This window comes from Bombina bombina, chromosome 2 (genome assembly GCF_027579735.1).
Source record: "Bombina bombina isolate aBomBom1 chromosome 2, aBomBom1.pri, whole genome shotgun sequence".
NCBI classification, from domain to species: domain Eukaryota; kingdom Metazoa; phylum Chordata; class Amphibia; order Anura; family Bombinatoridae; genus Bombina; species Bombina bombina.
In genome coordinates, this window is record NC_069500.1 from 652,598,560 (window position 1) to 652,611,814 (window position 13,255).

General features: G+C 39.6%; 1 protein-coding gene across 1 annotated transcript in view; it reads left to right on the forward strand.

Annotated features, from left to right (window-relative positions):
• Positions 1–13,255, forward strand: part of PLAA (phospholipase A2 activating protein) — a 73,336-nt gene that overhangs the window by 7,780 nt on the left and 52,301 nt on the right. Inside the window, 6 exon segments of the mRNA XM_053702595.1 lie at positions 149–276; positions 278–335; positions 3,031–3,110; positions 3,112–3,132; positions 12,665–12,785; positions 12,973–13,140. Of these exon segments, the coding sequence (XP_053558570.1) occupies positions 149–276; positions 278–335; positions 3,031–3,110; positions 3,112–3,132; positions 12,665–12,785; positions 12,973–13,140 (576 nt within the window).

Sequence of the window (13,255 nt, forward strand, 5' to 3'; positions counted from 1 at the left end):
TATCATGCTTATTATTCATCTAGTATGGACTCACAAGTATAAAAAAAGTGTTTTTTGGTATAGGGACATCTATTGTACATAAAAACAAATCTTATTTATTATTATGCTGTCCAACGCCTTTTTATTTTTATATGTTCAGTCCCAACAGGGGGTTTTATTGAACTGCATCGTATGAGTGGACATTCCAACTTTGTCTCTTCTGTATGTATCATACCACCAAGTGACACTTATCCACAGGGACTGATAGCCACAGGCGGAAATGACCATAACATCTGCTATCTTTAGTTTGGACAGCACAAACCCTCTCTATATTTTGAAAAGTCACAAAAACACTGGTAAGTTTGAGGATGATTGCCCTCTTCCAATTTTACCTTTCAGGGGTCATGTGTGTGTGTGTGTGTTGTGTGTATATATATATATATATATATATATATAGAATAAAAAACAATTTAATGTACTGTTTATACTTAATTTAAAAGCAGTTATAAACCTATTGCAAAATGTTTTACTGCTTGTGTCTGGCAGCAAGCAACTGCAGGGTGTTAATGCACCTATTTAAATTGCCCTGGACAGCATGGCATGTGTGGGTTAATGATGCTAGGTCCCACAAAATCAAGATGCCAAGGCAATGTTTGAGGCGCCACTGGCATCTGGGTTATTGAGCCCCTGATATGTTTATAGAACTTTAATGATTTATACTGAAAACCATGCATGAGGGCAAAAAAGAAATTGTGTGTGTGTAGCACTTTTAATCTGATGTCCATGTTTATTAAAGGGACAGTAAAGTCATAATTAGACATTCATTACTTAGACAGCGCATATCATTTTAAACAACTTTACAATTTACTTCAATTATTTCATTTTCTTCTCTTGTTATCATTTGCTGAAAGGTTTATCTAGGAAAGCTCAGAGTAGCAGCAAATAACCTATGTTCTAGCTGCTGATTGGTGGGCTGCATATATATACCGATTGTCATTGGACTCACCCATGTGTTCAGTTATAAACCAGTGGTGCATCGCTGCTCCTTCAACAAATGATACAAAGAGAATGAATCAAATTTGATAATAGAAGTAAACCTGGAAACATTTTAAAATTGTATGTTCTACCTAAATCATGAAAGAAAAATTTGAGTTTCATTTCCCTTTAAAGCAATTGATATGTTATATGTAAAAAAACTATTTACAGTATTTATTAGTTGGCTGGTAATCATTGAATTATACTGTAAGATACTTTTGTCAGTAAGCTCTTCATTTAATGACATTCCAATGAGTGAGGACCATAATATATTACTTTAGGGTTGATTAAAGTTTTGGCTAACGTGTCCAGGTGTTCTCTGTCTTTTTTTTTTTTCTCTGACTCTTCCAATCTTAAAGGGATCAATAGATAATGCTATATGATAATATAGGGTCAAACCTTTGGAACCTGTTTATTAAAATAATGAGAAATCTGTAAAGTGTATAGAGTTTGTGAAATAGAACAACATCACGGTTGTGGCCTTAATTTCTTAAAGGGACAGTATACACCAATTTTCTATTAAACTGCATGTAATATACACTACTATAAAGAAATAACTATGCACAGATATGATATAAAAATCCAGCAATAAAACTGTTTAAAAACTTACTTAGAAGTCCCAATTTAGCTCTGTTGAAAAGGTTAAATGGAACACCTACTGAAAGTGGTTGTATACTAAAAAGAGAAGACACTCCCACTTCCTCTGCATATTAAAATACTCTTTTTAGACAAACAGGAGCAATCTAGAGTAGGTATACATCGGTATTCTCCTGAAACGTTGGGCTTGGTTAAATGTCTGAAAATCAGCGCAATGTTATTTAAAAATTGGCAAAACTATACTGTTTAATTTTTAAAAAACAAACAAACTGTATAGGCTATATAAATGGGCCATCTAGAAAACCTTTATGCAAAGAAAAAGCTAATGTATAATGTCCCTTTAAAGGCACATTGCTGTGCACAAAGCAGTCACATTTCTAAGAAAATTTGTCCATGCAAAGTTATATGCACCTGAAAGGGGTTTAGATTGAGCAGTTCTGCTAATGAAAACTGCATGGTAGTGCAGCATTAATATTGGGTTTTACCTGTATTATGTCTTACAATCTGCATTGCCTAGTGTGTAATTTACAATAAAGAATATTGCATTTAGAATCAACTGTGTAATGTCATAAACCTGTGATTCTCTTTGGAACTATGACTTAGTCTGTAAACAACCCCTTTATAGAAAATTATAACTGAAAACAGTGCAACTTTCTCCTTTATTATCAATGCAATAATGGCAGCGCTCCTATTGGGGAGCTAAAACCAACTTTTATAGGGAAACGTATGCGTGTATATATGTGTGTATGTATATGTGTATATATATATATATATATATATATATATGTATGTGTGTGTGTATGTGTATATATATATATATATATATAATATATATATATATATATATATATATATTTATATTAACCAACCATATCTTAAAACGTATTACATTAATAACCTGTACTGTGCACATTATATTAAAAGCACTTTTTAAAAAATAAAAATGTAACAACAATTCAGACCGTTTTCAAAAAATAAAGTCCGTGCAAAGTTACATCCATATCTATCACTAAGGCATCTGCACTAAAAGTGATTAAAATAAAGGAAAAATAATTAGAACAACTGTATATAACATTCCTTTGACCGGTAATAACATAAACACTGTAGCCACATATTACCTTAGATCCTTAAGGCATTTACCTCCTAATGGCGATGTATCCTTGGGCTGGATCCTTACATATTAACAGGTTCCCAGCTTATTATAAAACAGTCAGTTAAGTCAGTTTTGTGATACATAGTTTCCCTTTCAAAGTTGGTTTTAGCTTCTTGACAGGAGCGCTCTGTTATTGCTTATATCATTAATTGTGTGGTAACCAGGAGGGCGTTACCATATTTTCTTCTTTTTTGGGTATTATACCTTCTTGACTTAGCGTAAGGTATTACTACTTTTTATTTTAGATAAACTTTCTCTTTATCTAGTCTGCAGTCTTTCTGCTGGAAAATTTGGCACGTTGCTAAGTGGATCATGGGACACAACAGCAAAAGTGTGGCTGAACGACAAAGTGTATGATGACTTTACAGGTAATTAATATACTATCCTTTATACATTTTTTACAGACAGTTTTCTCTTTATCTCATGAAATCTTAAAACATAGCATTTGTATATAGTGTATAAATGTTTATATCACAATAAATAAATTAAATATAATGTAATGCACAAATCTGATTGTAACAACTTAAAAAAAAAATAAAAAATTACACCAGTTTCATATTTCAGGCAGAATAACCTCAAAATGACAAGCTGGTGTAAATAAGATAATGCAATCCAAACATCACTATGGCGATTTCCTCAGAACTCAGAAATATTAATAATAGAAAGAATCATGTAGCAATACTAGGACCTAGCTGAACACATCTGGCGAGCCAATGGACAAGTGGCATATGTGCAGCCACCAATCAGCAGTGCATTGCTACTCCCATATGTTTACTTTTCAACAAAGGATACCAAGAGAAAAAAGTCAGTTTGATAAATAAATTGAAAAGTCTCTTGAAATTGCATGCTCTATATATATACCTAGGTAAGGTATAGTATGCATGCAGGTTTGGGCGTGTCCAGACATGCAGAGACAATCTTACTAATGTTTGTGTCTGCACCAACATGATTGATCATGCTTCACTATGGCCAATATCAAATGTAGTAAAAGTTTAGAGATCATTGACAAGCATAAACTATTGTATGTCAATCATAAACAATAATTAGTGTAAAATACTGTTCAGTTTTATTAGTTGTTATGCTTATATTACATATGGCTCATTTCTCAAAACACATGAATAAAGTAGGCTTTTCTCCAGATTTCTTCTAACTAGTGGAATCTCAAACTCAACAGCAATATGCTACCATAGAGGATTTATATCTGTAAAAATTCATAATCAACCTGAAAGTGAGGGGAAATATTAAACAATTTCACACAAAAAAGAGAAGCCTCAAACCCTAAATGTTCTGCATGCACACTATACTTAGCTAGGTATCCCCCTAAATAAAATCAAGACGGAGGGACCAAACATTCCCATTATAAATTGACCCTAAAAGTGAAACTTTCAGTGATTTTTAATCATTACATTAGGACTTAAAGGGATAGTATAGTCAAAATTGAATTTTCATGATTCAGATAGAGTATGCAATTTTAAGCAACTTTCTAATTTTACTCCTATTATCAATTTTCTTCATTCTCTTGGTAATCTATATTTTAAAAAGCAGGATTGTAAGCTTAGAAGCCGGCCCCATTTTTGGTTCAGCACCTGGGAAGCGCTTGCTGATTGGTGTCTAAATGTAGCAATCCTATCAGCAAGTGCTACCCAGCGTCCTAAACCAAAAATGGGCCAGGTTCTAAGCTTACATTCCTGCTTTTTAAAATAGAGACTAAAGAAAAATTGATAATAGGAGTAAATGAGAAAGTTGCTTAAAACGGCATGCTCTATTTGAATCATGAACGTTTATTTTTGACTTGACCTATCCCTTTTGTGCAAAATGTTTTTTTTTTTTTTTTGTTTTTTTTTTAATTCTTTTTATTGAGAGAGAACATGTGAAAGTATCCATACAATTCAATAGTACATCCATACAGTTTCAGAACAATGTTTATCATTACATATTTGAACAGTTTTCCAATAAATTATTATCTTCAAGCTTATCCAGAGTTCACATGTATCCAACTCTCATATTTGTCATTTATTAGAGAGAAAACGCTTCTCTCTTAGCCCCCTTACCCTTAAAAAACTAAACTAACCCTTTTAAATAACATATTCAACCGTTGCAATGTGTGGGCCCTGCAATCAAAGTGTTAAACCAACATGGAGAGTTTGGTGGTCCGGAAGGAGGAGAGAGAGGAAAAAAAAAAAAAAGTGGGGGGGGTTGGGTGGTGGGAGAGAGAGAGGGGAGGGGTTACAGAAACAAAGGGAAGGGTTCATTGAAGTACAATGTGATTCCATTCTCCCCGCAATGAGTCTTCTAGAAATATACTTGTGTTGCGAAAGGTGCCAATACCTGTCGTTGCACTCTAATTCAAAAGTTAATATTAGGCTATGCCACTTTCTCAAAAATAAATTCAGACTGTTTTCCCACATCCAATCTAACATCAATTTGTTCCACAAATAGCTGAGCTTTCAGCATATCTTCTGTAGTATGTCATTTGTTGGGCCTTTGTTTGTTTTTTTGCCCCAGAAGTTAAGTATGGCTTTCCTTGCTAGCAGTATAAGTAAAGTCAGTTCAGAGTCATGTTGTCTGTGTTGTTGCTCCCATTGCAAAAATAATATAACCTAGGCGTAAAGTCTATCTGCTATGCCCCATTTTTGTATTCAACAGTCCAAAATCCAGCACCCTTAAATGCTCAATGCACGCTGCAGGGTTCCTGCAAACCCCCAAATGGATACAAACAAAAAGATGCAGCAGCATAAGTATTTTACCAATTTATTCTGGCACAAACAAAGTCCACAACGTTTCGGGTGTTACCCCTTAATCATGTGAATCACATGATTAAGGGGTAACACCCGAAAACGTTGTGGACTTTGTTTGTGCCAGAATACATTTTTGTGCCAGAATACATTTTTGTATTGACTCAGTATTGCATTTTGCTCCAAAATTGTCTAATCAGGGCATTCCCAAATACTATGCAACAGGCCCGGGGACTCCGCAGAACATTTAGAGTATTTATTAGGCCCTTCGGGGATCCATCTGGCAAGGCTTTTAGGAGTCAGGTATGCTTTGTGCAAAAAACCTGACCTGTGTTTCTCTCAGATTAGCAGACAGAGTGGCCCTCCTGATCTTTTCCAGCCCCGTTCCCAGCCTGCTCCCATGTAGTGTCCCGCAGACCCTCTCTCTGCCATCACCGCGAAGAGGGTTGGTTGAATAAGGCGTAGTCTCTGCTGCAAAAGGGTTTGATATATCTCCGATAATGAGAATCTGCCCATTTTAAACAGGGATTGAGTGAGCCGAAATGGGGAGCCCTCCCAGAACTCTGGTCCCTCCCTAACTAATGTATCCACATAGTGGCGTACCTGCAGATACGCATAAAAATGGCCGTTTGGGAGATTGTATTCCCTTTGTAACACAGAAAAGGGTTTAAAAGTTTTTGTTTGTGGTTCCACTAGCTGTCCCACATTCCTCAAGCCAAGTTCCTCCCATTGCCGAAATGGTTTCCAGTCCATGCCCGCTGGGAAATCTGGATTGCCGCTAAAGGGAAGGTAGGTAGAACCCAGACTCCCTCTGGTTAAGAAGCTATGAGCCAGATGCCATGCCCTTAAGGGATCCTTATATAACAGGTTCCCCTCAAAGGATGTAGCCGCCTTCGACCGTGTCATGTGCGGTAGGTACACCAAGGAAACTCCTAAGGTAGCCCTCTCCAAATTATGCTTATAGAAATGCTTTGTGCCTACCTGCCAATCGAGTACCAAACGTATCAAAGTTGCCCAATTGTAAAGCCTAAAATCTGGCAGTGACATACCACCATTTGTATAACTTAGGGACATCTTGGCCATCGAGATACGAGGCCTGCCTCCTCGCCAAATGAAGTACCGTAGAGCCGAGTTTAGAGATTTCACATCTCCTTTAGTAAGCAACAGTGGCAGCATGAGCATAGGATAGAGGAGGCGGGGCAGAATCACCATCTTAAGAAGACTGACCCTACCCGCCAATGAAGATGGGAAGAGATCTCCAACTTCTCATCTGGTTGCTCAATTTAGCACACAGGGGGAGTCATATTAACCGAATATAATTTGTGAGGGTTTCATGTGTATCTGTATACCCAGATAAGTAATTACCTGATTTGCTATTGTAAACGGATATTCCTGATCTACCCCCCCTCCCCCCATGCTGCCATAGAATCTCAGATTTTTTGCATATTAGCTTTATAACCTGAAAAATATCCGAAGTCCTGCAGCGTGCGTATAATGGATGGTATGTGGATTTTAGGATCCTGTACAAATAGGAGCATATCATCCACATACAATGCGAGCTGTTGTGTGCAGCCCGCTATTTCAATACCCGGGAATTTCTGACACAGTTTGACCACCAGGGGCTCCAAAGCCAAGTTGAATAATAGGGGGGATAAAGGGCAACCCTGCCTCGTACCCCTCTGCAACACGACATCAGGAGAGAATAGGTTGTTGACCCATATGTTAGCGATGGGGAAGGAGTAGAGGTTCGCAATAAATGAGACAAAGGGACCCGAGAAGTTAAACCTGGTCAGCGTATGCAGAAGGTGTTGCCACTCTACCCTATCAAAGGCCTTTTCTGCGTCCAAGGATAACAGAAAGGCCTCTGGAATTTTGCCCCCTTCCCCCAATTGCTTTGTATTCAAAAAATGCTGTAGGATCTGCAGTATCCTACGCACATTTGTCACTGAGGGCCAGCATGAATCCCGTCTGATCCTCATGGATCAGGTCCGGCAGGATAAATTTGAGGCGCTCCGCTATTAGCTTAGTCAGAATCTTTTATAGTCGGAGTTCAACAATGATATTGGCCTATAAGACTCCGGGAGAAGGGTATCTTTGCCCGCCTTAGGGATAAGGGTGATGTATGCAGCCGAAAAGGCCCTAGCCAGTTTTGTTGCGTCCGAGAAGTACCCCGTATAAAGATCAGTTAATATTGGCATCACTCTAGAGTTCAATAGTCTATAGAACTCTATAGGTAGCTCGTCGGGCCCGCTGCCTTGCCTAATTTTAGGGACATGATCGTCTTATCTACTTCCTCTGTGGAAATGGGTACGTTAAGCTTGTTTAATTGTTCCTCTGATACCTGTGGGAGTTTTATGGAGTTCCAGAATTCACTCATTATCTCCTCCGAAGTCCCTTGGCTACTGGCGTACAGTTTGGAATAGTAAGCAGCAAATGTCTCCGCAATCTGCTTAGGGTCTTTAATCAAAGTATTTCCATCCTTAATCGCAGCTACAACTCGCCTGGAGGATTTTAGGTTAACCAAAGAGGCCAGCAGTCTACCTGATTTATCTCCGTATCTATAGTATCTACCCCTACCTCTCAGCAATGTTTGAGAAGCTTGATATGCCAGCAGCGCATCAGATTCTTTCTTGGCACTAATATAATTCTGATAGCAGCGCCATGTGGGCGTAGCCCGATATACAACATAACAGGCTGCCATGTCCTCCCGCAATCTCTCTAGGGTCTCTCTGCTTGCGTTTTTTTCCTACGAGAAACAAAAGCCAAGATATCACCAGTCAGCACCACCTTTGCCATCTGCCAGAAAAGTTCCGGATTCGACATATGCTGTGCATTATTAGTTTGGAAATCGTCCCAACAATTTTCTATATATAACTGAAATTCTTGGGAGGTAAGCAAGTATTGTGGAAATCTGAGATTTCTGCGATTGCCTGAGCACAGCAAAGTGTCCAAAAATAGCCCTATGGGGGCGTGGTCTGAGACTATCACTTCCCCAATATTAGCATCTACAACCTGAGGTATCAGGGAGGCAGAGATCAGAAACAGGTCAATGCGAGACATAGTGGGGGAGACCCGAGAGACGCACGTGAAGTTCCTGCCATCCGGATTAAGTTTACGCCATATATCTATCACACCCAGTGATGATGCTAAAAACATAAAAATTTGTAATTCAAATTTGATGCCAATTTTAGGATGTGATCCCCCGGGTTGTCTACTGTGGTACCTGAGCCTGTCACAGTGAGGATTGGGAGCGAGATTAAAATCACCACCTATTATGAGAGGAGTAGCTAAAAAGGGAGTTAGTACCCTGGTCAGGTTAATCCAAATTGCCTTGTCTTTAGAATTAGGAGCATAAATATTACACAATGTGTATACTTTACCAGCAATCTGGGTCTGGACCACTAAATACCGTCCCTCCGGGTCAGTGAGTACTGTCATGTCTCCCATGTCTAAGTTTTTCCCAAACAAAATAGCTATACCTCTGCTGGCAGATTTGTAAGAAACGAACTCAACCCTCCCGACCCAATCCCTTTTTAATTTAGCATGCTCTACATCATTTAAGTGTGTCTCCTGTAAGAACGCAATATCTGCACCCTGCTTCCTAAGTTGTGTTAATATAGTCTTCCTCTTAATGGGGGAGTGTATACCCCCTACATTCCAGGAATAGATACTAAATGTCAATGCTCAAAAAGAGTCCAGTATATACACATTGTTCAATAGTAAGAGAGAAAAAGAGTGGGGGCAGTAGAGACAAAGAAAAAAAAGGGGGGGGGGGGGAGAGGGAAACTCTCACCTTCCATGTTCCCGGGCCACCTCTTCAAAAAACAGCCGAACAACCTGCTCTGCAAAAAAGTAATGACCGTAAATATCGTTGCAGCCTTAACAAGCACACAATCGTATTCCCTTTCCAACAACAATACGTAAACATATATAGTAGCTCCCAGCATGTAATTTTCACATTTTTGCATCCACATTTTCCATGTCGTATCAAAGCACAGGAGCTCACTATAACATTCAGTATGAACCAAGTTATTAAATACATAACACCCAATTTCAACAAAAACTTTCAACCAAAGCATCAAACCAATGCCCAAAGCATAGGTGCAGGGAATATCCCTGCTATTTTGAGGTGACATCCCAGAGCTGGCTTCAAAGGCCATCATCTGAGTTAAAAAACAAGAGCCATATCTGTTTACACCCTAAAGTAATTATCTAGCCCTCCCCCCCTCTAGCATATCCCGGACTTCTAGCCCCACCCTCTGCATCCAGGAATTCTTGAGCTGTTTGTGGGGAATCAAAGAATTTAGGACCCCTTGGAGTGACCAGTTTGAGCCTGGCTGGATACAGTAAATAGGCCTGCCTCCCTTCTCTGTGAAGCCTAGAACAGAAAACTCTCTACGCCGTTTCATTAGGTCTGCAGAATAATCTTGAAATATGAGAATCCTAGAATTCTCATAGGACACTTCCTCCATCTTCCTATATGCCCTAAGCACTGCCATTTTGGTCTGGAAATGTAGGAATTTGACCATCACAGGTCGTGCTTGTGCATTTCGATCTATGGCCGGTCTCTCTGTACCAATTCTATGTGCCCTCTCTACACTATGTACCAGGTCTTCAACAGGGATATTAATTAGAGAAGGGAGGGTATTTTCAACAAATCGTAGTATATCAGCGGGCTTTATGGATTCAGGCACTCCCAGGAGACGGACATTATTCCGTCTCGACCTATTCTCTAAGTCATCTATTTTTTTGTTGCAGTTCTACTGTGTGTTTCTCTAAAGCTACAATTTTGCCCGAGTTAATATGCTGTGTATCTTCCAGGTCTGAGACCCTAGACTCCACTTCGGTGACTCTTGCTGAAAATTGCATGACCTCCTCTGCTAGTGTATCAACACCTTTTTGCAAATTTTCTATTTTTGGAAGGAACAGTGTGGAGATTTGTTTGACTATGGGGTGTGGGTCTAAAGTTTGCCCCTCTTGCATGGTGTCAAAAGTTGAGGCCTGAGTGCCAATGTCTGCCCCTAGTTTGGCCCTACGGTCAGAGTTTTTATTACGGTTAGCCATTGTGTTTGGGATGAGGTATTTCTCCATACACTCCTATGCTTTCTACATCTACAATGATTATCTCAGATGTTTATGAGTTGTGCCTAGCCCCCCTCTCAAACACTTATTTCCACCACTCTGAAAAAGGTATATGTATATCAATAACCCCCTTTATAACGCACTACAAAAGGTCTGCTTAACAATATAGAGAGAGGTTAGATGTAGCACACATATATACAGTTATGAGACCCTTATGTCGTTAAACATTTCAGTCCTGTAACAGAAAGATATGGTTAAATCCTGTAAAAGAAAGGTGAATTTGAACCTGTATGTTGCACCTGTGATTTACACATACATACAAAAAGAAACAAATTGCAGTTCCAGTGGAGTATCAGGTAAGTATCTGAAGAGTCGAGACTTAGGTTAGGTACTGGCCTGCTTTAGATACTCATGATTGTGTAGTGTGTCTCAAGTCTTTACTGTGAAGAAAGGGAAAAAAAAAAAAAAAGAACAAACCAATAGGCCAGTATATGTACAGGAGACGTTTACACAATTAGATTACTGTCCTTGAAGTCAGGGACTTGCGTGCAGGCACTTTGTGCTGTCCTCAATAACTTGCCAGAGAGATGCAGTATAGAAGCAGACTGGTGCGTAGTTATAAGTGTCAGTGTTCCTGAACTACCAGCTGCACTTTTATGTCCTCACACCCTGAGTTTGCAGATCCTCAACCTACGTATTTGCAGACAGTTTATTGTATGGTTTTTTACCAGTGCTAGTCCGAGGGCTTAGCATCCAAACTTGTGCCCCAATAAAACTAATATTATTGTGGGGAGACCTCCAACCGTCTCCTGAATATTCTACAGACCACTGTGTTATGGCCTTATCAGGGAGACAGCTTAAGCTGTATATAATCCTCCTTAGCCCCGGGGACAACAGTTACCTCAGGATTTTGACAAGTAGCAGCGGAATCTCATCCGCAGCCGCGTGAAGCCGGTCCTCTGATCCGTGCAGCGATAGTAGATTGGCCCAGCGGCCTAGGTAAGCCGGCAATCCACTGCACCACAAGAAAGTCGCTGCTAACTTGGGAGTAGCCCCGCCACTATCCCGCTGCTATCAATTGCAGGGTAGGATGGAGCCGATGCCGCCTCAATCTCTTCTGTCTCACTCACAGCCTTTTAGCTTAGATTCTGCAGCGCGGCCGTTGCCCCACGTGTCTTCACTCGCACTTCTCCCACAGGAAGGGCTCTCTGAGTCAAAGATCTTACCCGATCAGAAGGGTTAAGCAGTTCTGCCCGTGTATTGCTTGTCATAGGATCCAGTAGGCACTCACACCTCTCATGCGCCGCTGAGAATTTCACTCCGTGCCGCTTCTGTTACAGGCCAAGATGGCCGCCGTCACCTCCGTACTTTTACAAGTCCTCAGCCAAATAGTCAAAGCTTGGACTTCGGTGGGGGAAAGTTGTTTACTCCAATCTCTCTAGTGCCCGGGGACGATTGCTGCCAAGGGCCAACAGATTCGGGCTCCAAAATTTGCCACAGATGTTATAAATAGCACACAGTCCTCACGAAGCTTAACACCAGAGCTGTTGCCTATAAGCCCGCCCACCGGAAGCCGTGCAAAATGTTTTTATATGTACACATACCTTGTAATGTGATCTTGTGCTCAGTTTTTTTGTTTCAACGAGCTAGGACCATCCTAAGCTAAAATATTATTGTTTCCGTAAACATCTGTATAACCAAAATTTGTTATACACCGTGACACAAAGATGGCTGCCATAGTTAAACCAAGTAAAATGAAAGAAAAGAAAAAAAACTGATGGTTTTGCAATACCAACACACAGAGGTAATCACTCAAAAAAAAATAAAAAGTTAAAAATGGTCAAACAATCTATATTGGAGATGGATTGATTGTGTGTGCCATTTCCATATTGTACGTGCACCAGATACTTGTAATGCCTTCTCCAGGTTTGTAAATGTCATAAGCAGCAATGAGAATATTGGGTTTTATTATTTAACTGACTTGTACGCAATTTTCTGTCCATTTCATGGATCTCTTACATGAAGAGTGTTTCTCAGGTTAATAAAATACAAGTTTTACTTACTGCTGCTGTTTTTCTTGTAGGGTCACACAGCAGCTGTCTGGGCAGTGAAGATATTGCCTGAGCAGGGTTTGATGTTGACCGGATCAGCTGATAAATCTATAAAGCTCTGGAAGGCAGGCCGGTGTGAACAGACCTTTCTTGGTATGCTAAAACAAAATAGTGTCTTGAACCATTTCCTTGAACTTTGTTGACTGTTTTAAATTTAGATACTGGGAGCCCTTGGAAGGACTCCAGGGAGTGATCCACTTCTACCTGATAGACTGAAGACCAAATAAAAGTTTATTATACTTAACAAATAATCAATGTTGGCTTTTCTTGTGTTTTAAAGGGCACGAGGACTGTGTTCGAGGCTTGGCTACTATTAGTGATACTGAATTTCTATCTTGCTCTAATGATGCTAGTGTCAGAAGATGGCTGATCACCGGAGAGTGCCTAGAAGCCTATTATGGCCATACCAATTACATCTACAGCATATGCCTTTTTCCAGACTCTCAGGGTAAGTATGCACCGTTATGTAATTATACTTAACAAAATGATAAAGTAGATTTAAAAAAAATATACCACTATTTCATGCTCCGGTAATTTAATAATACGTACTGATGGGTAGTAAC